Genomic DNA, 26,393 nt, shown 5'->3' with positions numbered 1-26,393 from the left:
ATTAATTTTACTATACTTTTAATAAAATTAATCAAACATATTTTATATTTTATTGTAATAGATATTATTATTTTTTATTGTGATAAATATTAATCAGAGAAAATATAATATAATTATTCGTGGAAACTGTTCACAGAGAGTTTTAATTTTTTAATTGCACTGCTTTACATTTAAAATAAAAAAATGTTTATATTTACAATCTTCGTGAAAAAAGTAAAAGAAGTGCATAAGGTATACCCTATTTAAAATTATATACAGCCTCACATATATCATAGACCATTCTTTAAAGGAAACAGTAATTCATTAAGTGATTTTTTAATACATGCAAATAATCATAAAATGCTCTTAATTAATGGTCAAATGTTTAAATTAAAAATGCGGACAAATATTGTACCAAAGTATAATTAATGCAATAAATAATTGGCAAGTTGAGTTTGCTTGTAGGTATTCTATTCCCGTCGATCTATAGTAGCTTTATTCTCTAAATAGGATTGCAAGATAAATTAATTTATGCAAACATATACTATTAAGAAGTAAGTTTACTATATATATACATCGAAAGCATAAAAATAATATCTATATTATCCATAATAAATCTAGGAATTTTTACACTCCAAGGAAGCATGTTTATTATAATACTTTATAATTATAATTTAATATTTTATAATTATAATTTATAAATAATATAATTAATTAATAATAATTATAAATAATATATTATTGTTCTTTTATTCTATCGTTTTTATTGATCACTCATAGTCGAGAATCTCGTAAAAATCGATCGAGTACAAGAGGAGAAAATTATTATGTTAGAAACATTTAAAATATTATGTGTTTTACTAAAAGTATTGATGCTACTTTAACAATTTTATAGAAAATGAAGACTCATTAATATCAAAAATCCTTATTTTTAAATATGAAAGTTTCAAAAACATATATTATGGCTACGTTTTAGTATATGTATACGGTCACATTTATAATTATAAAAGCAGAATTTTATATTACATAACATCTATTTATAAATGTGGTAATTTTAAATGTAATTTTAACAAACTTTATATATACATTTTTTTTTATACCAAGCTTTGTATCACTTTGTTTATAAATTCGGTCCTCCTTCCATCTGTAAGATAAATTTTAGCTTTTTCATATTAAATGAGTTTTAAACAGAATTCATATTTTTATATGTCGTTAAATTTTAGAGAAAGGAAGGATATAGATTAAAAAATTAGATTTAGATTCTTTACCTGAATGTCATAGAAATGTTGTCTTTCTTATTTAAGAATCTATTGAACTCTACGAATGCTCTTGGCTCCTTCGGAATGCTTTCTAAAGATTTTAAGATACATAGGTTTTAATATAAATACATTTTAATATAAATACGTAAACATTAAGTTGATTAGTAAATCAGATCAGTAAATCAGAAGGATAATTTAAAGTAAAAATAAGAGAAAGAGGAAAAATAAATAATATTACAAAATTAACACAGCAAATATTGAGTTTTAAAATAATAAAATAATATAAAAAACGTTGTTGTGTGTTTCAAAACTTAGAAAAGTAATTGTTAATTCAGAATCAAAAGAAATAAAAGCTTTCAATAAAGCGCTAAGCGTTTTTTCTTAAAACTATTGATTCACAAATCAGAAATATATTATTTGCGACTGCTTTAAAACAAACAAACAAAAGAAATTAATAGTGTTATCTTAATCTTGTTTTTTTTACATACAGTGTGTATGCATTTTTTTCTCTCTTTTCGACAGCATGAATTTCATATTCTCCTCTTTGAAAGATATTTGAATATTTTTTTTTTAATTTCATTTCTACTCTCTTGAATTTAAATTATATTTACAATTTTTTTTGTAAATTTTTTATTAACGTTCTATGTATTTCATTGCATCTTACCAATAGATTCTGGGATCATAGATATATTTGCAAGTGGAACTTCATCGATTTTATTTCTAATCACGCTATCAGAATGATTCTGATCAAGCTGGAGATTTTGTAAAATGTGATGATTGTTGTTCGGGCACTGTAATATCCTTAATAAAATATAAGATATAAAAAAAATATATATGTATATATAAAATAATATAAAAAATATATATATATATATATAAAATATAGGCGCGCGCGTTAAACCAGAGATTCCGTGATATTCTTAATGTTAATTAGTATATGTATATATATGAAAAAATATACCTACATATATATACATATATAATATATATTAATATATAAGTAAGATAATATATGTATATAAATAAAAAATAATATATGTCGAAATAAGTAAACTTATTAGCATAAAATTTCTTGTTTTGTGTAATAATAATCGGCCTCATATCTTTTTATTTTTACTTTGAATTCCTAATTTATAATGTGTTAAATACTGTGTAATTCTATTTTTGAAAAATCTATATTTATTATTTATCAAGATATTTTCTTGCAAAATATCAAACCTGATTCTTATATCAAAGAGAAAGTCACACAGAACAGATTAGTAAGGGTTTTTTCTTTTTTTTAATAAGAATTTATAATTGCTTCTCTCTTGACAAATAATATATAAAAATATTACTTTCTTGGATTATTGAAGCAATTTTGCTAATGATTACAGCTAATAATTTAGTTTCTTTCACAATTGGTTAGTTAACTTTCTTAAGTAAACAACTTTACTTTTTAAGAATCCGTTTGTAATGATTAAAATTCCAATAATGTTTACATTTCAAGAATAAAATGTTTAAAATATTATCTTTTTTATCATTTTCGAAATTATATAAATTCTTATATTATCTTGTCGAATTCCTTTTCGATTATCGTTACATATTTTAACGCAAACAAATCCTGAAGGACACGATGTCATAAACTTTCGACTGACATTATACCTTGATAAGAATGTGTGTATATAGCTACATAAATAAATGTATACGTATATAGCTATATAAACGGATATATCTGTATTCATATACATATAAATAAATATACTATAGATATTATATATAAATTCGAGCGAATAGCTAATGATTGCTGTTGCGTATATTGTTCATTCAACAATTGGCCTTATTAGGGTTAATTGATAGAATTCGAACTTCCAATTGTGTCAATATAGTCGACATTCCATTACATATATATACAACTATTCTTGACACAAAAAATAATGCTGACTTTTTGAATAAATTTTGTTAAATAAAAATTAATTTACAAATCTTATTATATCAATAAATAATTATAAATATCTAGAAAATTAAAGAAGTTCTCTTTAGAATTTGATGAAAAATCACATAAAACTGAGTTCAAATGTTATACATATATATATTTCATAATACATGTCATATATATATATTAATATATAATGTAGCGGAAAATTAACAGAAACTTTCATTAATATTAATCATTCTTATTCTTAAAAAATAGCAATTACACACAGAGAGAATTTATTTCATTTTTTCAACATATAATAATCATGTGATAACATGGCAAATAATCGCAGAGAGCAGCTCGCGAGACAAATTTTGAAGAAAAGATATTAATATAGAAGGAACTAAAATATAGGAAGAAAAAATGTTAGAAAAGAATTGATTGCATATTTATTCTTACTTTTTTCTTAAAATAAAGTTCCAACACTAATCAACATCGTGAAAAAGAGACAACAATACTTGCGAGAATCGACTTAACATGCCTTTTTTAAAAAGGGACTAGAACGATACAAGCGCGATTCCTCAATTTTATCTTAAAGGGAATGATGCAGACATCAGCTGATCACAATGTCAAAAAATAATAATCGAGTTTAAAAAGTTTAAAGTACTATAACATTTTATTTAAAACATATTATTATTTTAAATGTTATAACATATTCTTATTTTAAGAATTAATTAGCAATTTTACGTTTTAATCAGCTGATTTCTGTAACAAAAATATTAATCGAGGATAAAATATTACAACATAATATTCACAACATATTGCTATTTTATAATTATTATAACATATTATTATTTTAAAATTTAATTAGCTCGCTATATTAATATTTTTTAAGTTAAAAATAGAAGTGAGACATAAATCCAAATTAACAATTAAGGTTCCGTAGCAATTTTTAAGGACAATAAATATTTCCTTAATTAGAGTCATAAATATATTTCGTCCGACACTTTTCGATAATCTTAATATAATTCGAATTGCGAATGCGCAGTAAATGAGTACATCTAATACCGCGATATATGTATATAGAGAGTTACGCATAATATTAAAAATTAAAATTTTAAGCCGCTGACCTCATACGGCGCGGATTCATTTTACGTATATTATACCAAAAAGTTTGTAGGCTGGTATGGTGATGGTACCATCATAATGTGCAGGCAATGTACTGTTGAAATATATAAACGAATAATTTTTGGCGCGTTTTAAAATACTGAAAATTAAAATTTTTAAGCCGCGAATCCCATACGGCGCGGATTCATTTTACGTATATTAGACCAAAAAGGTAGTACGCTGGTATGCTAATGGTACCAAAATAATCTGAAAACAATACACTATTGAAACTTATATACGATTAATTTTTGGCTCGTTTTAAAATATAGAAAACTAAAATTTTTAAGCCGCGGATCCCATACGGCGCACAATTATATTACGTATATTATACCAGAAAGTTTGTAGGCTGGTATGGTGATGGTACCATCATAATGTGCAGGCAATGTACTGTTGAAATATGTAAACGAAAAATTTTTGGCGCGTTTTAAAATACTGAAAATTAAAATTTTTAAGCCGCGGATGACATACGGCGCGGATTCATTTTACGTTTATTAGACCAAAAAGGTAGTACGCTGATATGCTTATGGTACCAAAATAATCTGCAAACAATACACTATTCAAACTTATATACGATTAATTTTTGGCTCGTTTTAAAATATAGTAAATTAAAATTTTTAAGACGCGGATCACATACGGCGCACAATTATATTACGTATATTACACCAAAAAGTTTGTAGGCTGGTATGGTACCATCATAATGTGCAGGCAATGTACTGTTGAAATATGTAAACGAATAATTTTTGGCGCGTTTTAAATAACTGAAAATTAAAATTTTTAAGCCGCGGATACCATACGGCGCGGATTCATTTTACGTTTATTAGACCAAAAAGGTAGTACGCTGGTATGGTGATGGTACCATCATAATGTGCAGGCAATGAACTGTTGAAATATATGAAAGATTAATTTTTGGCTCGTTTTAAAATATTAAAAATTAAAATTTTTTACCGCGAATCCCTTACCGCGCGGATTCATTTTACGTTTATTAGACCAAAAAGGTATTACGCTGGTATGGTGATGGTACCATCATAATGTGCAGGCAATGAACTGTTGAAATATATGAAAGATTAATTTTTGGCTCGTTTTAAAATATTGAAAATTATAATTTTTTACCCGCGAACCCCATACGGCGCGGATTCATTTTACGTATATTAGACCAAAAAGGTAGTACGCTGGTATGCTTATGGTACCAAAATAATCTGCAAACAATACACTATTGAAACTTATATACGATTAATTTTTGGCTCGCTTTAAACAATTGGAAATTAAAATTTTTAAATCGTGAACCCCTTACGGCGCGGATTCATTTTACGTATATTAGATCAAAAAGTTTGTAGGCTGGTATGCTGATGGTACCATCAAAATGTGCAGACAATGTACGGATAAAATATATGAAAGATTAATTTTTGGCTCGCTTTAAAATATTGAAAATTAATATTTTTAAACCGCGGACCCCATATGGCGCACAATTATCAGCTGATTTCTGTCAAAAAATATTAATCGAGTTTAATGTACTATAACATTTTATTTAAAACATATTATTTTATAATTTCTATTACATACTATTATTTTAAAATTTAATTAACGAATTAACGCTTTAATCAGTTGATTTCTATCAAAAAATATGAATCAAGTTGAAACAAATTTTATATAAAAATATCTTTTTTTTTATATAAAATCGAAGAATAGTTCGCACATTGCGCGCACTTATGTGTTGTTCTAGTGATATATAAAGTGCGTGTTATTTTTTTATTGTTTTTGACTCCATTTATGATTTTATGTTAATGATGAAATGATTGCGCGACGAAAAGGCTAAAGGTAGTGAGAAATTGTTGACTTGTACTACTTAATTTCTCTACATTCTTACCTTGCGCATAATAAAATTACGATATATAAAGTGCATATAATTTTTTATTGTTCTTGACTCGCATTTATAATTTTATGCTAATGATTAAATGATTGCGCGACGAAAAGGCTAACCTTACTGAGAAATTGTTGACTCGTACTACTTAATTTCTCTACATTCTTACTTTGCGCATAATAAAATTACGATATATAAAGTGCGAGTTATTATTTTATTATTTTTGACTCGAATTTAATATTTTATGCTCATGGCAGAGTAATTGCGTGACAAAAAGGTTGAATTCTTTTCTTTTCTAAGAAAGATATGTAAAATCGATACTCGCATATATCAAAGTTTATTGTTGTCGCTTTTCCGCGATGCTTATTGGCTGTCAAGATTCGCGTTGTGTGTTATATTCGTAGCATCGAGAGGCTGTTATCGCGAGAATTAGCAATTTGACAGTTTGTTCAAAATAAAATTAAGAAAAAATAATAATATTAGTTTTAAATAATATGTTATAATACTTTAAACTCGATTAATATTTTTGAAAGTTATCAGCTGATTTCCATTAAAAAATATTAATCGAGAATAAGATATTATAACATATTATTTACAATTTTACAACATTTTACTATTTTAATATTTTAACATATTATTCTAAAATTTAATTACCAAATTAACGCTTTAATCAGTTGATTTCTATGAAAAAATATTAATCGAGTTTAAACAAATTTTATATTATTTTTTAATAAACATAAAACCGAAGAATGGCGCGCGCGTAGCGCGCGCTTGTGTTGGTCTAGTATGTTTAAAAAAAACACATACGAGTACAGTGTCAAAATTACACATTGTCTACAAATAATCACGCTATATCTATATTGCAGAAAAAGAACCTATCACTTTATTTTATTTCATTAAAAAATTTTAATAATACAACGCACCATAATTATGTGAATATGATTGTGTTATATTTATATGTTTGTGAGTGTATATATACGTTGTTTTATTGTAAATTCTTATAAATAACAAAATAGAGAAAAAAACATGTTTAGTTAATTTTATAAGATATTCTTTGTGTGAACTCATTGCCTTTCACTCTTTAATTTATACGTTTATAATTTTATATTAAAAAATAATTTCAAATCATCTTATATTCGCAAAAATAATAAAAGTTTAATTTTTAGTTTAAATGCAGATATTATAACTTTATTTTGATACCATGAGATTTAAATGATGCCATTGAAACAAATTCAATATGAAAATGAAATATTGCTTAAGAATTAATTTTAATATATTATTATACTATCGTATGCATTAAGGGGTTTTAAAAACTCTTTTCTAAATCAGATTTCCAAGTTCTTGCAGAGTTTAAAAGACACCGTTACAATTGATATCCATTAAATGAAATCAAATCGAAAGAGAATTTAGGCCTTTTAGGCTCTCATACAAAGCGAAATGCATGGAAGGCAGAGAAGGTGACGTTTTAGAATATCGGAAATGAAAAAAAAAATTGAAATTGACCTGTAAAAAAGAGCAAAAATTTAACATTTTTTCATTTCTCGCACATTGGATTGTCAGATTCGTGAATTAAACATGTAAATCCGATATTGAAACTTAATTACTGAAATTGCATAATTTCGTTTAAATATTTTCATTATTTTATAATATGACGTATATAATTCTTAATAATTAGCAAATTTTTTAAATTTAATTTTCTGAGAACTTTCGAAGTTTTTCGTATAAAAAATTCTTTAAAAAACTTTGGCTTTCAAGTAATAAATAATAAAGAAAATCAATCGTATATCTTTGTCACTTAAAACTAAGAAAAGTAAAAATTAAAAAATTAAAAATTATCACATACAAAAAACTTAAATGGTAAACAAGTCAATTAGTCAAGCATTGATTATGCTTGAATAGCCTTAAGTCAAGAATACTCGATAAAAATGCTCAATTATAATTAAATCGCTTACTGATCGGATTTTGTTATTTTTGGGAGATTTAGTTTTCCAGGTCCAAGAACGACGATAAAACAATAAAACTCAAATAAAACAATAAATACTGCGTGATAACGTAACTTTTTTTATAATACTTAAAAATTCATAAAAAGGAATATATATATGCGTGTATAACTATTCTTTTCCTTACAGTCTTCTCAGTTATAAATCGATTCAGATTGAAAAGTGATGAGTCATGTGATGAAAATATTTAAACAAATATATCTATATATATAAGTGCCGTCCGTCTGTCTGTCTGTCTGTCTGTCTGTATGACCGCGAACTACTTCCACATTTATGGACCGATTCTCTCGAAATTGGTATCAAAATTTTGCAAATTTTTCGGGGATGGCTGCTAATGTATTTTTTTTAAGTTTTGTAAAAAATTTTTTTATCTCATAGAGGAGGGTATGTTTTCGCTAAAAAAATTTTTTCCAGATTTCTACGCCAATGTTTTTAGAATGTTCTAAAATATTTTTAAAAAATGATTTCTTTAAGTTTTATTTCCACTCACTCACCCACGCACCCACCCACGCACTTCCTGATTAATGGATCAATTCCCTCGAAATTGGTATTAAAATTTTGAACATTTTTCGGGGATGGCTAATATGTGATTTTTTTAAAGTTTTACACCGCCATATCTACCCACCCACGCACTCATACAACCGCCATATCCACCTACCCACGCACGCATACATTTATTGACCGATTTTATCGAAATTGTTACAAAAATTTTGCAAATTTTTCAGAGATGGTTAATATGTGGTTTTTTTAAAGTTTTACACTGCCACACCCTTCTCCATCCACCCACGCACTCACCCACGCAATCATACATTTATTGATCGATTTTCACGAAAATGGTACCAAAATGTTGCAAACTTTTTGGAGATGGCGACGATGTGGTTATTTCCACTTGTACATCTGGTTTTTTTTAAATATCGATAAAGTTTGCGATATAGCTCATCATTTAGTGTTGGAACTTTAATTTAAGAAAGTAAGAATAAATATGCAATCAATTTTATTTCTAACATTTCTTCTCCCTATATTTTAGTTCCTTCTATATTAATTTCTTTTCTTCAAAATTTGTCTCGTGAGCTGCACTCTGATTATTTGCCATATTATCATATAATTATTATATGTTGAAAAAATGAAATAAATTCCCTCTGTGTGTAATTGCTATTTTTTAAGAATAAGAATGATTAATATTAATGAAAGTTTCTGTTAATTTTCCGCTACATTATATATTAATATATATATATGACATGTATTATGAAATATATATATGTATAACATTTGAACTCAGTTTTATGTGATTTTTCATCAAATCCTAAAGAGAACTTCTTTAATTTTCTAGATATTTATAATTATTTAATGATATAATAAGATTTGTAAATTAATTTTTATTTAACAAAATTTATTCAAAAAGTCAGCATTATTTTTTGTGTCAAGAATAGTTGTATATATATGTAATGGAATGTCGACTATATTGACACAATTGGAAGTTCGAATTCTATCAATTAACCCTAATAAGGCCAATTGTTGAATGAACAATATACGTAACAGCAATCATTAGCTATTCGCTCGAATTTATATATAATATCTATAGTATATTTATTTATATGTATATGAATACAGATATATCCGTTTATATAGCTATATACGTATACATTTATTTATGTAGCTATATACACACATTCTTATCAAGGTATAATGTCAGTCGAAAGTTTATGACATCGTGTCCTTCAGGATTTGTTTGCGTTAAAATATGTAACGATAATCGAAAAGGAATTCGACAAGATAATATAAGAATTTATATAATTTCGAAAATGATAAAAAAGATAATATTTTAAACATTTTTATTCTTGAAATGTAAACATTATTGGAATTTTAATCATTACAAACGGATTCTTAAAAAGTGAAGTCGTTTACTTAAGAAAGTTAACTAACCATATTGTGAAAGAAACTAAATTATTAGCTGTAATCATTAGCAAAATTGCTTCAATAATCGAAGAAAGTAATATTTTTATATATTATTTGTCAAGAGAGAAGCAATTATAAATTCTTATTAAAAAAAGAAAAAATCCTTACTAATCTGTTCTGCGTGACTTTCTCTTTGATATAAGAATCAGGTTTGATATTTTGCAAGAAAATATCTTGATAAATAATAAATATAGATTTTTTAAAAATAGAATTACACAGTATTTAACACATTATAAATTAGGAATTAAAAGTAAAAAGAAAAAGATATGAGGCCGATTATTATTACACAAAACAAGAAATTTTATGCTAATAAGTTTACTTATTTCGACATATATTATTTTTTATTTATATACATATATTATCTTACTTATATATTAATATATACTATATATGTATATATATGTAGGTATATTTCTACAACTAATTAACATTAAGAATATCACGGAATTTCTGGTTTAACGCGCGCGCGCATATTTTTTATATAGTATATGTATTTTTTATATTATATTTTATATACAAATTTTTTTTATAAATTATATTTTATTAAGGATATTACAGTGCCCGAACAACAATCATCACATTTTACAAAATCTCCAGCCTGATCAGAATCATTCTGATAGCGTGATTAGAAATGAAATCGATGAAGTTCCATTTGCAAATATATCTATGATCCCAGAATCTATTGGTAAGATGCAATAAAATACATAGAACGTTAATAAAAAATTTACAAAAAAGTTGTAAATATAATTTAAATTCAAGAGAGAATAGAAATTAAATTTAAAAAAAATATTCAAATATCAAGCGTCGCGGTAGCGGCGTGCCGCCGAGTATTAAAAGAATTTATTTTATTTATTTTATTTTATTAAAGTATTAATAAAATGAGATTGAGACTAACGTCAGAGCAATCGCGCCGCTACCAAGTAGCTTATCCGGAGTTTTCCTGTCAAATGATCTTTCTGTTAAAATATTTTCAGAACTAAAGCCATAATAAAAAATCTAATGACATTTCGCATTATAATGTGAATATAAGCTTTCGATTGCGACCAGTTTGAAGATGATTGGTGCAGTCAGTCCTGAGAACTCGAAAATTTTTAACCGAAATATTCAAATTTTTCACATTTTATTTTAAGACTTTCAGCTTTCAGATCTCACGTACATACTTCGCACGCACACACTCAAAGCGATTTTGTCCCTCAAGGTGTCACTCATAGCGTGCATGTACGAATATTCAATTGATGACTACTGCAAGTACACCTTAATAGGATATAAAAGTACATTTTGTGAGTGTGCAGATGAGTGAGTGTAAACCTGTCACGTTTGAGCGACGCATTTTGACAGTTCAAACGTGCATCGAGAGGTTAATAGTTTATTGAAATATAGTGATTACATTTTTATATTGAAATACAGAAAGAAATGCAGAAAGAAATGCACGAAGAAATGCACGAAGATGTAAGTATTTCTTTAATATATTTTTTACATAAAAAATTTTTTAATTTATTTTTAAAAATGACAAATTTTATTATTTCAACTTTCCATGGAGGCTCTTCTTATGGAGATAAATGCAAACAGCATCCTAAATGATGCGCCGGTTAATTCATCAAATAAATCAACCGGCGCAAGAACATTCCAATCATAATGTTCCGCGTAAGTAGTATAATAATATTAATAATATTCCCTATCCCCCCTCTCCCCCCTCTCTCCCCCCTCTCGCCACCTCTCCCCACCCTCCCCCCTCTCCCCCCTCTTCGCCCCTCTCCCTCTCCCCCCTCTCCCCCTATCCCCTATCCCCTCTCCCCCCTCTCTCCCCCCTCTCTCCCCCCTCTCTCCCCCCTCTCTCCCTCTCCCTCTCCCTCTCCCTCTCCCTCTCCCTCTCCCTCTGCCCTTCTTTTTTACGAGATTTTACGGGATTTTTACGAGATTCTCGACTATGAGTGATCAATAAAAACGATAGAATAAAAAAACAAATGATGTATTATTTATAATTATTATTAATTAATTATATTATTTATAAATTATAATTATAAAATATTAAATTATATAATTATAAAGTATTATAATAAACTTGCTTTCTTAGAGTGTAAACATTCCTAGATTTATTATGGATAATATAGATATTATTTTTATGCTTTCAATATATATATATATAGTAAACTTACTTCTTAATAGTATATGTTTGCATAAATTAATTTATCTTGCAATCCTATTTAGAGAATAAAGCTACTATAGATCGACGGGAATAGAATACCTACAAGCAACCTCAACTTGCCAATTATTTATTGCATTAATTATACTTCGGGGCAATATTTGTCCGCAATTTTAATTTAAACATTTGACCATTAATTAAGAGCATTTTATGATTATTTGCATGTATTAAAAAATCACTTAATGAATTACTGTTTCCTTTAAAGAATGGTCTATGATATATGTGAGGCTGTATATAATTTTAAATAGGGTATACCTTATGTACTTCTTTTACTTTTTTCACGAAGATTGTAAATATAAATATTTTTTTATTTTAAATGTAAAGCAGTGCAATTAAAAATTAAAACTCTGTGAACAGTTTCCACGAATAATTATATTATATTTTCTCTGATTAATATTTATCACAATAAAAAATAATAATAACTATATTACAATAAAATGTAAAATATGTTTGATTAATTTTACTAAAAGTATAGTAAAATTTACTAAAAGTATAGTAAAATTAATCAAGCATATTTTTAAAATTCTTTTCATACCATATTGTCTCACGATTACTATGATTTTCAAAGTAAATTCTAAGAAAAAATTCTCTCTGTGTTGGAATAAAATTAACTGTTGGAGTAACACTGATTGTGAGTATCGTCGATCATGCAGAGAGAAATGAATCATAAACAAAGCGCAGCAAATAAAGCATGATCAGTCTAGTCTGCGAAGTCAGTTACGATTGTGATTGCCACGAAAAAAGACAACGTTGCGCGTTATTTGATTCAAATACTGTCATATAAACGTCACACAACAATATGCACATATAGTGGATCCTAAAAGCATGCGTAGTATACAATATGCACAAAAAAAGTAATCTTAATTTTCTATATTTTAGTGAAACAAAAAATATGGCAAATATCAACGTGGATAATATTTTTTGCTTGAATAGCGGTGAAAGTGACAGAAAATTTATAATTCTATAATTTTTGGATTGCTTATAAATTGTTCGATTATATTTTTATTGATTATCTTTTTACGAAATATTAAAAGAAATTACAACAAAGATATATTATTATCTTCGATACAATCAAGTAAATACGTATCGCTTCGTATTTATTTTTGTTATTGGTTCCCATCAAAAAATTATAAAAATTACTATTTACTAGAATATTGTGATAGATCATAAAAAGATATAGATAGATAAGGTTATTTATTCCCCTCAGGGCTATAAAGGCGCTTTTTCAAGGAGCGTTCCCAAACCTTTTACACTCCACCCTTCTCTACTCAGCCTGGCCATAAGCGATCTCACAATCAACTAAATACAAATAACCAATACATATAATCCATCTCCTCTCCCTTTTCCTCTCCTCTTCTTTCTTCCTTTCTCTGCTTTCGGTCCTTCCTTCTCCTCCTTTTATCTCTCCTCTTTCTTCCTGTTCTGTCTTGTCCACACCTCTCCATCCTGACCTCCCTTCTCTCCTCCTTCCTTGTCGACTCCTCTACATAGATAAACAATAGACATGGTAGTAATTATTATCTAAATTATTTACCTCTCCTTCCTTCACCACTTCCTCACTCTTTAATGCCTCTCTTCTCTCCTCCAGCTCCTCGTCCTGCAACTTCTTCCTTAACCAATTCGTCCCTGTCGTCCCCTCTTTTTTTCTCCCTCCTCCACTTCTCTCCTCTCTCTTCTATCTTCTTTTATATCTCCATTTCTTTTCCTTTTCCACCCCCCTCTTCTTTTTTCCGCTCCTTCTCTCTTCTTTCCTCTCTGGCTCCACCTTTCTCCTCGTCTTCCTCGTCCTCTTCTTGCACCATCCTCCACCACTCTTCTTCACCGTCTCCCATTTCTCCTCTTCTTCCCCCGCTTCCTTCGCTCTTCATCTTGTCCGCCAAGTCCTTCTTTCTGTCTTCCTTTCCCTTTCCATTTCCAACTCCCTTCTCCATCATTCATTTCCTCTCCCCCCTCTCTAACTTCTGCCCCTTTTCCGTCATCTCTAACTCCTTCTCTTCCTCCTTAACCTCCTTCCGCTTCTCCTTCCTTCCCTTCACCATATCCTTCCTTTGACCTCTTAGCCTTTCAGTATTTACTTCTTTCCTTTTCTCCATTCTCTCGTCTCTTATTGCCCCCATCCTGATTTCTTCCTTCCTACATCCTGCCGCTGCCTTTCCTCTCCTACTTGCCGCCTTCTCCTTTTCTTCCTCCTCTGTCTCCTGTCTTTCCTCCATCCTCCCCTCTTCCTTCCCCCAAGCCGCTTACACCATCATTTCCTTCTCCTTCTTCTCTCTCTCCTCTCTCCCTGCCAACGTCCTCTCTCTTCCCCTCTTCTTCCTTACCTCTGTATCTCCTTACCTCTCTCTCACACATTCTAAACTTTCTCCTGTCGTTCCTTCCAAAATCTCCACGATCCTTAGTAATAACTTCTTCCTCTCCCTCAGCTCCTTTATTCCTGCCTTCATCTCCATAGCCTCCATCATACTTGTCCCCAACCCTTGTCAGCCTTCACAACTCTCTCTATCTCCTAATCTCTTACTTTCTACCGGCTCCTTAACCTCTTCAACCAGTATCTGACAGCTGTATCGATCTGCCTTGTTGATCATTCTCTCCGTCGCCCACGACGTTCTCTCGCCTTTTTCTCTCGCCTCTCACTACTTCCTACCTCCGCGACGCCATCTCCCACGATCTACCTTTCCTCTACCTAGTCATTCTCCGTCTTATCCAGCGCTTTCTCTGTCCTCTCCTTTGCCATGTCATGTCTCCTCTTCTCTTCTACCAGCTGCTCCACAATTTTCATCCTTTCGCCTGATCCTTATTTCTTCATCCCTGGTCACTCCAGCTTTTCACCCGTCTCCTCCTTAGTTCCTCCATCCGTATCTTCACTCCTCTACCTCCACCCCACACTGGACACCACCTTTTCCTCGCTCCATCACGGAGCACTACATACCGCCTGTCACTACCTCGGCAGCCATCTTGTCCTCTCTCATAAAAAGATATATTAAAATGTATTGGAAGACAATAAGGCGATTCGCAAACTAGATTCTAAAGAATTCATCGAGCACATAATAAAGTATCGAGTCGATTAGATCAAATCTGAATCATCCATAGAATAAAAAAAAACAATACTGGTGATTAAAAATTGAGCGCAAACATTCACCAAAGGAAAAGATTATTATGTTTAAGATGAGATTATATGTTTTATTGAAAAGTTTAATGCTGGTAAAAGCAGCTATCGCGATTTTGACAAAAAATTATACAGTTCCGGACAACTTTCAGAAAAAGTGTCTTTCTATGTGCTTGGATTTAAATTTCACGCAGGTAAGAGATTTCCTTCGCTTTATTAAAAATCAATTGAATGTTATTACACGTAATAGTGCAGTTTATTTGAGTAACTAAAACGTGTAATATAATAATATTACATACTGTATAATAAAATAAAACTATACAAAAAACTAAAAAGTATGATGCAATGAGAAAGGACGTATAAAGCTTGAAAATTTTATTTTATTTATAAATGGATGTATAATATAGTACAAAGTTAAACTTAATTAAGACGAAATATTAAAATTTGACTGTATTATGTTTGTGTTTCTATTGCTATTTTTAAGAATAATAATTATTAATATTAATGAGATTTTCTGTTAATTTTTCACTATTTTGATACATATATACATACTGTATATGACACTCTAATTGAGTTTTATGTGATTTTTCATCAATTTGTAAAAAGATTTTATTTACTTTATTAAATATTTATTATTATTTAATGATATAATAAGACTTGTAAAATAATTTTTATTTAACTAAATTAATTCAAAGAGTTAGCATCATTTTGATGTGTCAACGATAGTTACATTTGCGCTATATACATATAAAGGAATGTCGACTATATTGGTATAATAAAATACAAATTGTGTCAATTAACCTTATAGAGCCAATAGTTAAATGAACAATATACGTAACAGCAATCTATTCCAATCTAACTAGTAAAAATTTATAGATGTGTATATATAATATTCATAGTATATCCATTTATATAGTCATATAAACATAGATATCCATTTAAATAGTTATATGTAGAATATGCACATCGTGTCAATCGAAAGTTTATGGTATCCTGTTTTCCAGAATTTTTTTGCGTTAAAAGATATAACCATAATCAAAAAGAATTTCGACAAGATTTTAAGTACAAAAATTTATATAATTTGTATAATCACACATATACACATAAAAGACAATATTTTAAACATTTTTATTGTTGAAATACAAACATTATTGAATTTTTAATCATAACTGATTATTAAAAAGTAAACACGCTTGTTTTAAAAAGTTAACTAACAATCGCAAAAAGACTAAATCATTAGCTTTAACTATCAGCAAAATTGCTTCAGGAATCGAAGAGAGTAACATTTTCATATATAATTTGTTAAAAAAGAAACGATTATGAATTCTTATTAAATAATCCTTATTTATGCCTATTCTGCGTGACTTTCTTTTTAATATAAGAATCATGTTTGATATTTCACAAGAAAATATGTTGAAAAATAATAAGAATAAATATTTTAGAAATGAAATTACATAATATTTAACACATTATAAATAAGGAATGGAATTATAAATAAAAGTATCAAGCTAATATTATTACAAAACAAATAATTTTATGCTCATTTTATTTATTTTGATATATATGTCATTGTTTATGGTAATCTTATTTATATATATTTCTATATATATTATTTTATTTATCATTAATGATACCGTGGAATTTCTGGCCAAGCTGTCTAACTTGTTTTTTCTTATATGTTATATTTTATTAAGGATATTCCAGTGCCCGAAAACAACAATCATCTCATTTTACAAAATCTCCAGCCGGATAAGAATAATTCTGATAGCGTGACTATAAGAAATGAAGTCGATGAAGTCGATGAAGTCGATGAAGTTACATTTGCAAATATGTCCATGAACCCAGAATCTATTGGTAAGATGCAATGAATATATAGAACGTTAATAAAAAATTAACAAAAATTGTATACAAGTTGTAAGCATAATGTAAATTCAAGAGAGAATGAAAATTAAATTTAAAAAAATATCAAACTATTTTCTAATAACAAAGATAATATATCATTCATTCTCGAAAAGAGGGGAAAAAATGTATATACTGTATGTAAAATAAAGCAAAATTTAGATAACACTATCAATTTCATTATTTTTCTTGTTTGTTTTAAAAGATTTATTTTTTTTCTTTATTTTCGTTGCACGTTAAATTATTTTTTTTTTTATTTACCGAGATAATCAACTTAAACATGTTAATATGTACCATCTTAAAATCTCTAGGAAAAATTCCGAGCGAGCCAAGAGCATTCGTAGAATTCAATGGATTTCTAAATGAAAAAATCAACATTTCTGTGACATTCAGGTGAAGAATCTAAGTTTTCAGTTTATATCCTTTTTTTCTCTTAAATTTAACATAGAAATATACAATAAAAATATTAATTCTGCTAAAAAATTATTAAATATGAAATAGCTAAAATTTGTCTTACAGATGGAACCAACCTGAATTTGCAAACGAAGTGATACAAGGATATACAGTGCAATGTTGGTTCATCGAAAACCTAAAAAAGATTCAAATCTGTGACAACAAAACTATTTTAACTACAATGGAGTGCACAGAGTATAATCTAAAACCTAATACAACGTACTATTTTCGAGTACGAGCGCATACTAAAGCTGGTGCTGGTCCTTATACAGATTTAATGAACGTATCAACGACGCACGAAAATCCGATACCTCAATTATTGATTATTTTGAATAGTACTATAGCAATATGGGATCTGGATTCAAGAACCTACGCCAATCTCTTTACATTTAATAGCAATGTTACTGAAATAGAAGTGGCTTATTCTGTAGCAGAACATAAAATTTATTGGATCCAGTCGATTAGTAACGATAAGCGTGAGCATATACAAGATTTAATGATAGGGGATATGAATAAAAATAATATTACAAAAATAACTAGTTTAAAAAGATATTCACGCGATCTCTGCATCGATTGAATAGGAAGAAATCTATATTGGATGGAATATGACGGATATATAAGAAATCATTTTATAAAGCTGGACTTAACAATGTGGCAAAATAGCATAATCAAATATGATAAAATTTTGAGCATCAGTGAAAATTATTTTTATTTAAATGTACAACCGTCTGTGGGGTACGTTAACTTTTATTCACTTGAAAAATAAACACTTTTGTGTCTTTCAGTTAAGAATTTATATTATTTTCTAATTTTGCAGTAATATACTATGATTTTGTAATAAAGATATAAAGAATCATAAAATCATTAATATAAAATTGTAAGAACTTATAATTTTTTTAACTTCACGTTTAAAACTATGTTTTATAATACACATATATAATAATATATATATTTTCCATATTTTTATACTGGATAGAAATGTCATCAGTTATGCAGATTGCAATAATGAAATCGGATCTTGACGGAAAAAATGTGCAATCTTTTTTAAAAACCGATATGACCTTCTGTCCATACAATAAATCAAATTTTAAATTTTATTCTTATATGAATCTTGACATCACAAATACAGAGGAGCCGCTAATATACTGGCTAGATAAACATGAATTATTTGTGGCGAACATATAAATAAATAAATGCAATTCAATTTCAATTGCTGAAATTGGCACGAAGTTTGCGCCATATTTTATAATAATTGATAAAACAAATATTTATATAAATAGTAATGTAAATACATCATCAGGTACTCATCTTTATATTTTAAAAAAGAAGTATGCACTTCTCAACAGTGAAAAAAACGCATCTAAACATGTGCAAATAATAAAAAGCACGGATTCCTTTACTCCCATGATATCGTTTGGTAAATCATCCTCCTTATAACCATATCCTCAGAAGGAATGCCTTATACCTGATGAAAAAATTTATAATATTACAATAAAAAAAATAATAGCGAACAGTATTGTTTTGAACTTTACAGAACCAACTCGCAAGCACAAATGCAAAAACAACATACCAACTCCTAAATATATCATCTATGTAAGCTGTTTGAATAATAACCTTAATAACAAGTTCGATGAATTCTATATGCAGGCATACGAGCGGCATTATGAAATTCAGAATTTAACACCGTTTACAAAATACAAGCGGAAGCTTGAGCAATTTTTACTCTGATCAATTATCGATGGGCCTGCAATTCCAATCGGAAATCATACTAACAAGTAAACCTACCCAAGTGTTACACTCCGATTTTTTTCTAATTTGGCATAAATGTAGTACAATCCAAAATATTTGACCCATATTTTTTTATTTGTGCCCATAAGCAGTTTTACGGGTAGTTTATACATTTTCAATATTCAACCCTCTACCTTTATAAGTATAACAAAAATGCATAAGAAACAAAATTTAATGCAATATATAGAAGCTTTTTGGATCACTATTTAAGAATGTAAAGAAAAATTTGTAAAATTATTTGTTTAAATAAAAAAATATTAAACAAATTAGCAAAAAGGTTGAAAAAATACAGTTTAGTGATCATATGTTATAAGATTTAATCGGATAAATGATTCTAAACGTGGCATTAAATTTGTAAAGTGTATTGTTTTAAATTATACAACCAATAAACAATTTAAACAAATGATCAATAAGAAGAAAAAAATTAAAGTGATTTATCGTAACTTAAAGAGAGTTTTTGGATTGCTTATTACGTATATTATTAACACACACACACGCACTATATATATTTTTCTTTAATATTATTATTATACATATTTATATATTATTTATTAAATATTTTTTTAATTTTATTAAATGTTAGATTTTTTATTGGTTTTATATTTTTATTTTTTTAAATAAATTTTTTAAAATGTTTTTTTCTTTTATATCTTTGTTATTCTTTTCTTTTAACTATTTTAAATCTGTTAAATGTTTTACACTTCAAAATATGTACAATAGTGCGGACGATCAGAATTTTTTAAAACATTTTTCAGACAATTATATTATATGACTACGATATAAATTTGCATTTAAGAAATAATATTCTAAAAATCCAATCTCTTACCCACAATCAATTTTCATCTCCCAGGTTCGTAAACCTGTTTAAATATGCGTAGTATAAGAGTGGCTACATTGAAGAGAAACCAGCTAAATGCGAAACACCTGTAAACTTTTGTTTTAAAAATTGTGATCCTATTTGTGATTCCTGTCATAATATTGCAATTTATAGATGCGCTTGGTGCACAAAATCAAAGTCCATACAGCATTTTTTTGATCCGAAAAATTCTGATCGTCCGCACTATTGTACATATTTTGAAGTGTAAAACATTTAACAGATTTAAAATAGTTAAAAGAAAAGAATAAGAAAGATATAAAAGAAAAAAGCATTTTAAAAAATTTATTTTAAAAAATAATAAAAATATAAAACCAATAAAAAATCTAATATTTAATAAATAATATATAAATATGTAAAATAATAATATTAAAGAAAAATATATATAGTGCGTGTGTGTGTGTCAATAATATACGTAATAAGCAATCCAAAAATTCTCTTTAAGTTACGATAAATCACTTTAATTTTGTTCTTCTTATTGATCATTTGTTTAAATTGTTTATTGGTTGTATAATTTAAAACAATACACTTTACAAATTTAATGCAACGTTTAGAATCATTTATCCGATTAAATCTTATAACATATGATCACTAAACTGTATTTTTTCAACCTTTTTGCTAATTTGTTTCAATATTTTTTTATTTAAACAAATAATTTTACAAATTTTACATTTATAAATAGTGATTCAAAAAGTTTCTATATATTGCATTAAATTTTGTTTCTTATGCATTTTTGTTATACTTATAAAGGTAGAGGGTTGAATATTGAAAATGTATAAACTACCCGTAAAACTGCTTATGGGCACAAATAAAAAAATATGGGTCAAATATTTTGGATAGTACTACATTTGTGCCAAATTAGAAAAAAATCGGAGTGTAACACTTGGGTAGGTTTACTTGTAAGAACTAACGAAAGCAAATTCAATGCACCAGAAAATGTGACCGTTCAGGTTCTGACGCCGACTATAGCGGCAGTTTATTGGATGCTACCCACGAAACTGAATTGTGCGACAGTAACTTATAGAGTATATTGGGAAACAATTAACTCGGTGAACAGCACGCAACCGATAGAAGAACTATTTATTAATAATAAAGTAGACAACACATTTTTTACAATAATCCAATCGTTGCTGCCAGAACAGAAATACTTAGTATATGTACGTGTGTATCCAGCCAACTACACCAATCTCTATAATGACAGTTTGAGCAAAACCGTGTACATACACGCACCGGCATAAATGGTGTCCGGCGTTAGATGTGTGCGAATACGTGTATGACAGCCGAAAGTCATACGCACACATACGTAACGCGACATACGTATATGACTTTCGGCTGTCATACACGTATTCGCACACATCTAACACCGGACACCATTTATGCCAGTGCGTGTACACGTACTTGGAACCAAACAATATAACTTTGAGCGGAGTTAGCATAAACAATATGAATATTTCGTGGATTCCTAGCGTTAATCTGACGATACATTATATACTGGAATACAAAAATGATGCGATGCAAAAGTGGCAAATCGCAGATAATTTTGAGACGAATAATGAGACAGTAATGTATTATATAGAAAACTTGCTACCGGCAACTTTATACAAGTTTTGTTTGATACTGACATATCCTGAGTACGAGAACTTTACATGGCCATCTGATGAAAGATTTATTTTTCAAACACTTGGTAAGCAAATATGATAATATATAGATATTTTAATATGATCTGTTTATTTGACATATAAATGTATTACAGAATTTTAAGAATTAAATATTTTTAATGATAAAATTATAAGTAGAAATATTCAAATACGACAAGATAATTAAAACTATATTTTTATGTAACAAAGGTGATGATTCGATAATTCGAGCTACGCAATATAATCTAACATTGATGTTAAGCCTTGCTGCTATCATTATTGTAACCTGCATCTGCTATCTTATTTATTGTTGTAAGTATTTGATACACATTTTTTTAATTACAAATTATGATTAATGTAGTAAGTAGAGAGATTTTCTAAAAAAAATTAACTTACAGACAACGCAAAGAAGGTAACGAGCAAGTTTTGCTTACGATTCTACATGAGGTACCTTTCGGAAACGTTCAGCTCAATACGCTATACAGTCCTTCGTTGCAATATAATCCAAATAAATTTATGCCGACTGAAATCAACCGTGAGCAAATCACACTAACGAAACTTCTTGGCAGCGGCGCATTCGGAATGGTAAAATTTTCGTAACGTCATATTTTAAGTCATTAATGTTTATATGTAGAAATGAGAAATACACATTTCTTAGTAAATCTTACACCGAAAAAATTGTTTTCTTAAAATGCATTAATAAATCCTCTTAATAAATTAGAATATTTCCATCTTTTAAATTGAGAATATATTCTTAATTTGTTTGCAACTTTAGCGCCGCAATAAATAAATATAATAAATTAATAATAAATTTAAGATAAAAATTAATAAAATAAAATTATTTAAATTTATAATAAATTTATAAGCTTACAATTAATATTAAAAATAATAACATAATAAGCAAAAATGTGTATTTAACTATGTTAAATACATAAAAAATATTCAATTATATGTGTAACATTTAAATAAACATGTAATAAGTAACAATAAATGTCCATTTGTAAGACTGTTTTTTGTTATATCGATTAATAATTTTAATAATATACGGATAAAAAAACATCTCATTAAGTATATATTCTTGAATGTTAAGAATATCTCTTTAGAGAATTTTCCTCCTAAATTAAGAGGATCCTTTTGGCGCCTATTTTAGTGGAAGATATTATAAAGATGAGTGGCATATACTTAAGATGAGAATACAATTTTTTCAGATATATAAATCAACTTTTTAAAAGAAATAGTAATACATTAATTTTTATGAGACATACATATGCACTTTATTTTTTTTCGTTGAATTATTTAAAATAAATCAAAATATATATGTATAATGTTATATAAAATTAAATTATCTTTTCTTGTTTAATAAAAGTTACATTAATTTTCAATATTTCGCAGGTGTATCAAGGGAATGTCAAGGATTTAGAAGAACCGGGATCAGAGACATCCGTTGCCATAAAAATGTAAGAAAAGTGTGCTTCCGTGGAAGAAAAAAAGAAATTCTTGCAAGAGGCTAAGCTTATGAGTCACTTTAGACACGAACATGTGTTAAGATTACTAGCTGTCTGCTTAGACGAGGATTCTCCATTACTCGTGTTGGAATTAATGGAAACTGATCTGCAAATATATTTGAGAGAGTGTCGAATATTACAACTTTCTGATTTACACGCTTTGCGTCTACAAGACTTGCTCGCTATGTGCGAAGATGTTGCGCGAGGCTATTGTTATTTGGAAGAGCTGCGCTTTGTGCATAGAGATCTCGCGTGCCGAAATTGTTTAGTGTCTGCGAGAGATCGTGAGAATCGTATCGTCAAAATCGGTGATTTCGGACTTGCTAGAGATATTTACAGAAATGACTATTACCACAAGGTAGATATAATTAATTAAAAAAGATGTAACTTTTTGAAAGTGTTTTTCTATTGTAGCGTTTTTTTATATTATTATATTATATCTTTAAGTCAAATAGAATTTAAGAAAAATGAAGACTATGCATATATTTTCATATATATTTCTCCAATATATATGTATAATGTGTATTATGTATAATGCAAAATATTAGTAAACGTTTTTTGCTTAAGAATACTTATTGCAAAAATGGATAATTAGAATAGAAGATTTGATTTTGTTAAAATTGTATTTTAGGAAGGAGAAGGTTTGCTTCCTGTTTGCTGGATGGCACCGGAATCCCTAATGAACGGAATATTTACTTCTCAGAGCGATGTTTGGTCATTCGGAGTACTAATGTGGGAAATTACATCATTGGGTGAGCAACTTTACTCTACAAAATCTAATCTCGAAGTGATCAGTTACGTACGCGAGGGAGGCAAGTTACAGATGCCTCTGGGGATTGTCCATCCTCATTATATCAGTTGATGCAGCGTTGCTGGGGTGTAGCAAATGCCAGACCAAATTTTAAACTTTGTCTGAACAATATTATAGATCTAAGAAGTGACGCAGAATTGCATCCAATATGAATATTATATCTAGCCGGCACAATTAATTAATTATTGAAACATGTGTATATTAAAGCGAAACAAATTTTTGCACATCTATTTGAGATATTTGAAAATATATCTGTATTATACGTCTGTATATATGTCTGTATGTAAATTGGTCATTGTCATTTCAAAAGCTTTGATTTATATAATAAATATTTCCCTTTGTAACATCTGTAAATAATTTTTTTTCTGACATTTTTCTCTCTATTTGAGTTTTCTTTTATATTAGTTTCTTTTCTTCAAAATATGTCTCGCACTGCTCTCTCACTATTTGCCATATAATCATATGATTATATGTTGAAATGAGAAAGAAAATGAAATTTTCTTGATTTTCACGATTAGATACTTTAAATTACAAAATATCGTCTATTATGCTCAGATATCTATTTATGTTTGTTGAAAGATCAGTAAAATACCTATCAAGGACTTTGAAAGTTGTTGACATTTCGTATCTCTATATTTGCGTATCCGAGTATTGTTAATCTTCGACGCCACAATAATACACAGAAATTTTAGCCGAAAACGCCAAAATTCTTTAACTTTAATTGAAATTAATAAAAAATTATAAAAATATCTACACATATTTTAAGCATTGTAATCAATATTATTATATTATTAATTATACTCAATTTATCTTTCTGACACATAAGAAAATACGGAAAGTAAGATTTTTCACATTTTTTCTTATATACAGTATATTGTAATTTTTTCCATTAAAATTGTTAAATTGTAAACTGTTACATTAATATAGAAATAAAAGAACTTAATTTTTTTTTAATGAAGAATTGAGTGCAATATAATTTTTAAAAAAATTTAGAAGGATAATTATAAACATAAAAATGGTAAAATTCAAGATATATTAATATATGTATTTATTTTTTGCAATAATCCCTCTTTAAAAAAGACATGTTATTGATTTTCGAAAGTCTCGAAATCCTCTCGAATATATCGAAGTCATCTCGAAAGTTTCGAAATGTATTGTTGCCTCTTTTCCGCGTTGCTGATTGGTTCTGTCGTTGCGCTTATTTCGTGAACGGCTGTCATTGCATATTTTGACAGTTGTGTGCATCGAGGGGTTAATAGTGTATCGAAAATTATGTGTCTCAAGGGATTTTGTGTATATAATTGCAATTAGCGAGTAAATTGTTAAAATCTGAAGAATACGTGTTTATTAATTTTGCGATTGAGTAGTTTTGAGTACAGTTTTCGATTACAGTCGACTACAATTATTCTTTACGAAAAAATCGTATGTTTGATTAAAAAGATGAAATCAGGCTAAATTTCAAAAGTTCTGTTATCCCTAAAACAGTTTTCGCACAGTGGCAATCATATATAATGCTCTTCCATAAAGTTTATTTGATATAAATAAATAGAAAGTTTTTTAACAATAATTTTTTACGAAAAAACTCGTATTTTCGAATAAAAAGATGAGATAAAGCTAAATTTCAAGAGTTCTGTTATATCTTAAACAGTTCTCGCACAGTTGCACACATGTACAATGCCCTTCCATAAAGTTTATATGTATCAAATAGTTTGTAGGCTAATATGCTGATCGTACCATCATAATGTGGTAATGTACTGTTGAAATATATAAACAAATAATTTTTGGCTCGTTTTATAATAATGAAATTTAAAATTATTAAGCCGCGGATCCCATACGGCGCGGATTTATTTTACGTATATTAGATCAAAAAGTTTGTACGCTGGTATTCTGATGGTACCATCATAATGTGCAAGCAATGTACTGTTGAAATATATAAACGAATAATTTTAGCTCGTTTTATTATATTGAAAATCGAAATTTTATCGCCGGGGACCCCATACGGCG

At 28.2% G+C, this 26,393-nt stretch overlaps 2 protein-coding genes and 1 pseudogene across 5 annotated transcripts in view; 1 reads left to right on the top strand and 2 right to left on the bottom strand.

The window, feature by feature from the left end:
• LOC145937124 (uncharacterized) overlaps nucleotides 1–26,393 on the bottom strand; it is a 153,867-nt gene that overhangs the window by 31,507 nt on the left and 95,967 nt on the right. The window contains exons 5-6 of one of the 3 annotated variants that reach the window (XM_083040012.1): nucleotides 1,248–1,329; nucleotides 952–1,123 (exon numbers count right to left, since the gene is read on the bottom strand). The exons of 1 other annotated variant lie outside the window; for it this stretch is intronic. In XM_083040012.1, coding sequence (XP_082896138.1) covers nucleotides 997–1,123; nucleotides 1,248–1,329 — 209 coding nt within the window. In that variant the 3' untranslated portion in view covers nucleotides 952–996. Of the gene's footprint in view, nucleotides 1–951; nucleotides 1,124–1,247; nucleotides 1,330–26,393 lie in introns of those variants that run through there. One more of the 3 variants, XM_083040020.1, reaches the window with a different exon arrangement.
• LOC145937147 (uncharacterized) lies at nucleotides 12,947–15,647 on the bottom strand. The gene is made up of 2 exons (XM_083040031.1): nucleotides 13,877–15,647; nucleotides 12,947–13,799 (listed from the first exon to the last, which is right to left on the bottom strand). The coding sequence occupies exon 1, from the start codon at nucleotides 14,527–14,529 to the stop codon at nucleotides 14,251–14,253; it is 279 nt and encodes a 92-aa protein (XP_082896157.1). The 5' UTR covers nucleotides 14,530–15,647; the 3' UTR covers nucleotides 12,947–13,799; nucleotides 13,877–14,250.
• On the top strand, nucleotides 17,000–24,541 carry LOC145944400 (uncharacterized; annotated as a pseudogene). Its single transcript, XR_014426668.1, has 10 exons — nucleotides 17,000–17,276; nucleotides 17,633–17,714; nucleotides 17,841–18,513; nucleotides 21,187–21,193; nucleotides 21,328–21,650; nucleotides 21,820–22,120; nucleotides 22,284–22,385; nucleotides 22,486–22,658; nucleotides 23,466–23,936; nucleotides 24,210–24,541. The product of XR_014426668.1 is annotated as an uncharacterized LOC145944400 (transcript).

This window comes from Prenolepis imparis, unplaced genomic scaffold (genome assembly GCF_030444845.1).
Source record: "Prenolepis imparis isolate NDT839.2.m4 unplaced genomic scaffold, iyPreImpa1.0 SCAF_1, whole genome shotgun sequence".
In the NCBI taxonomy this organism is placed as follows: Eukaryota; Metazoa; Arthropoda; class Insecta; order Hymenoptera; family Formicidae; genus Prenolepis; species Prenolepis imparis.
This window is presented reverse-complemented; position numbering and strand designations above follow the sequence as displayed.

Bases quoted from the DNA above. Each gene is read 5' to 3' on its own strand.
- LOC145937147 (XM_083040031.1), bottom strand. From the start codon at position 14,529: ATGGAGGAAAGACAGGAGACAGAGGAGGAAGAAAAGGAGAAGGCGGCA.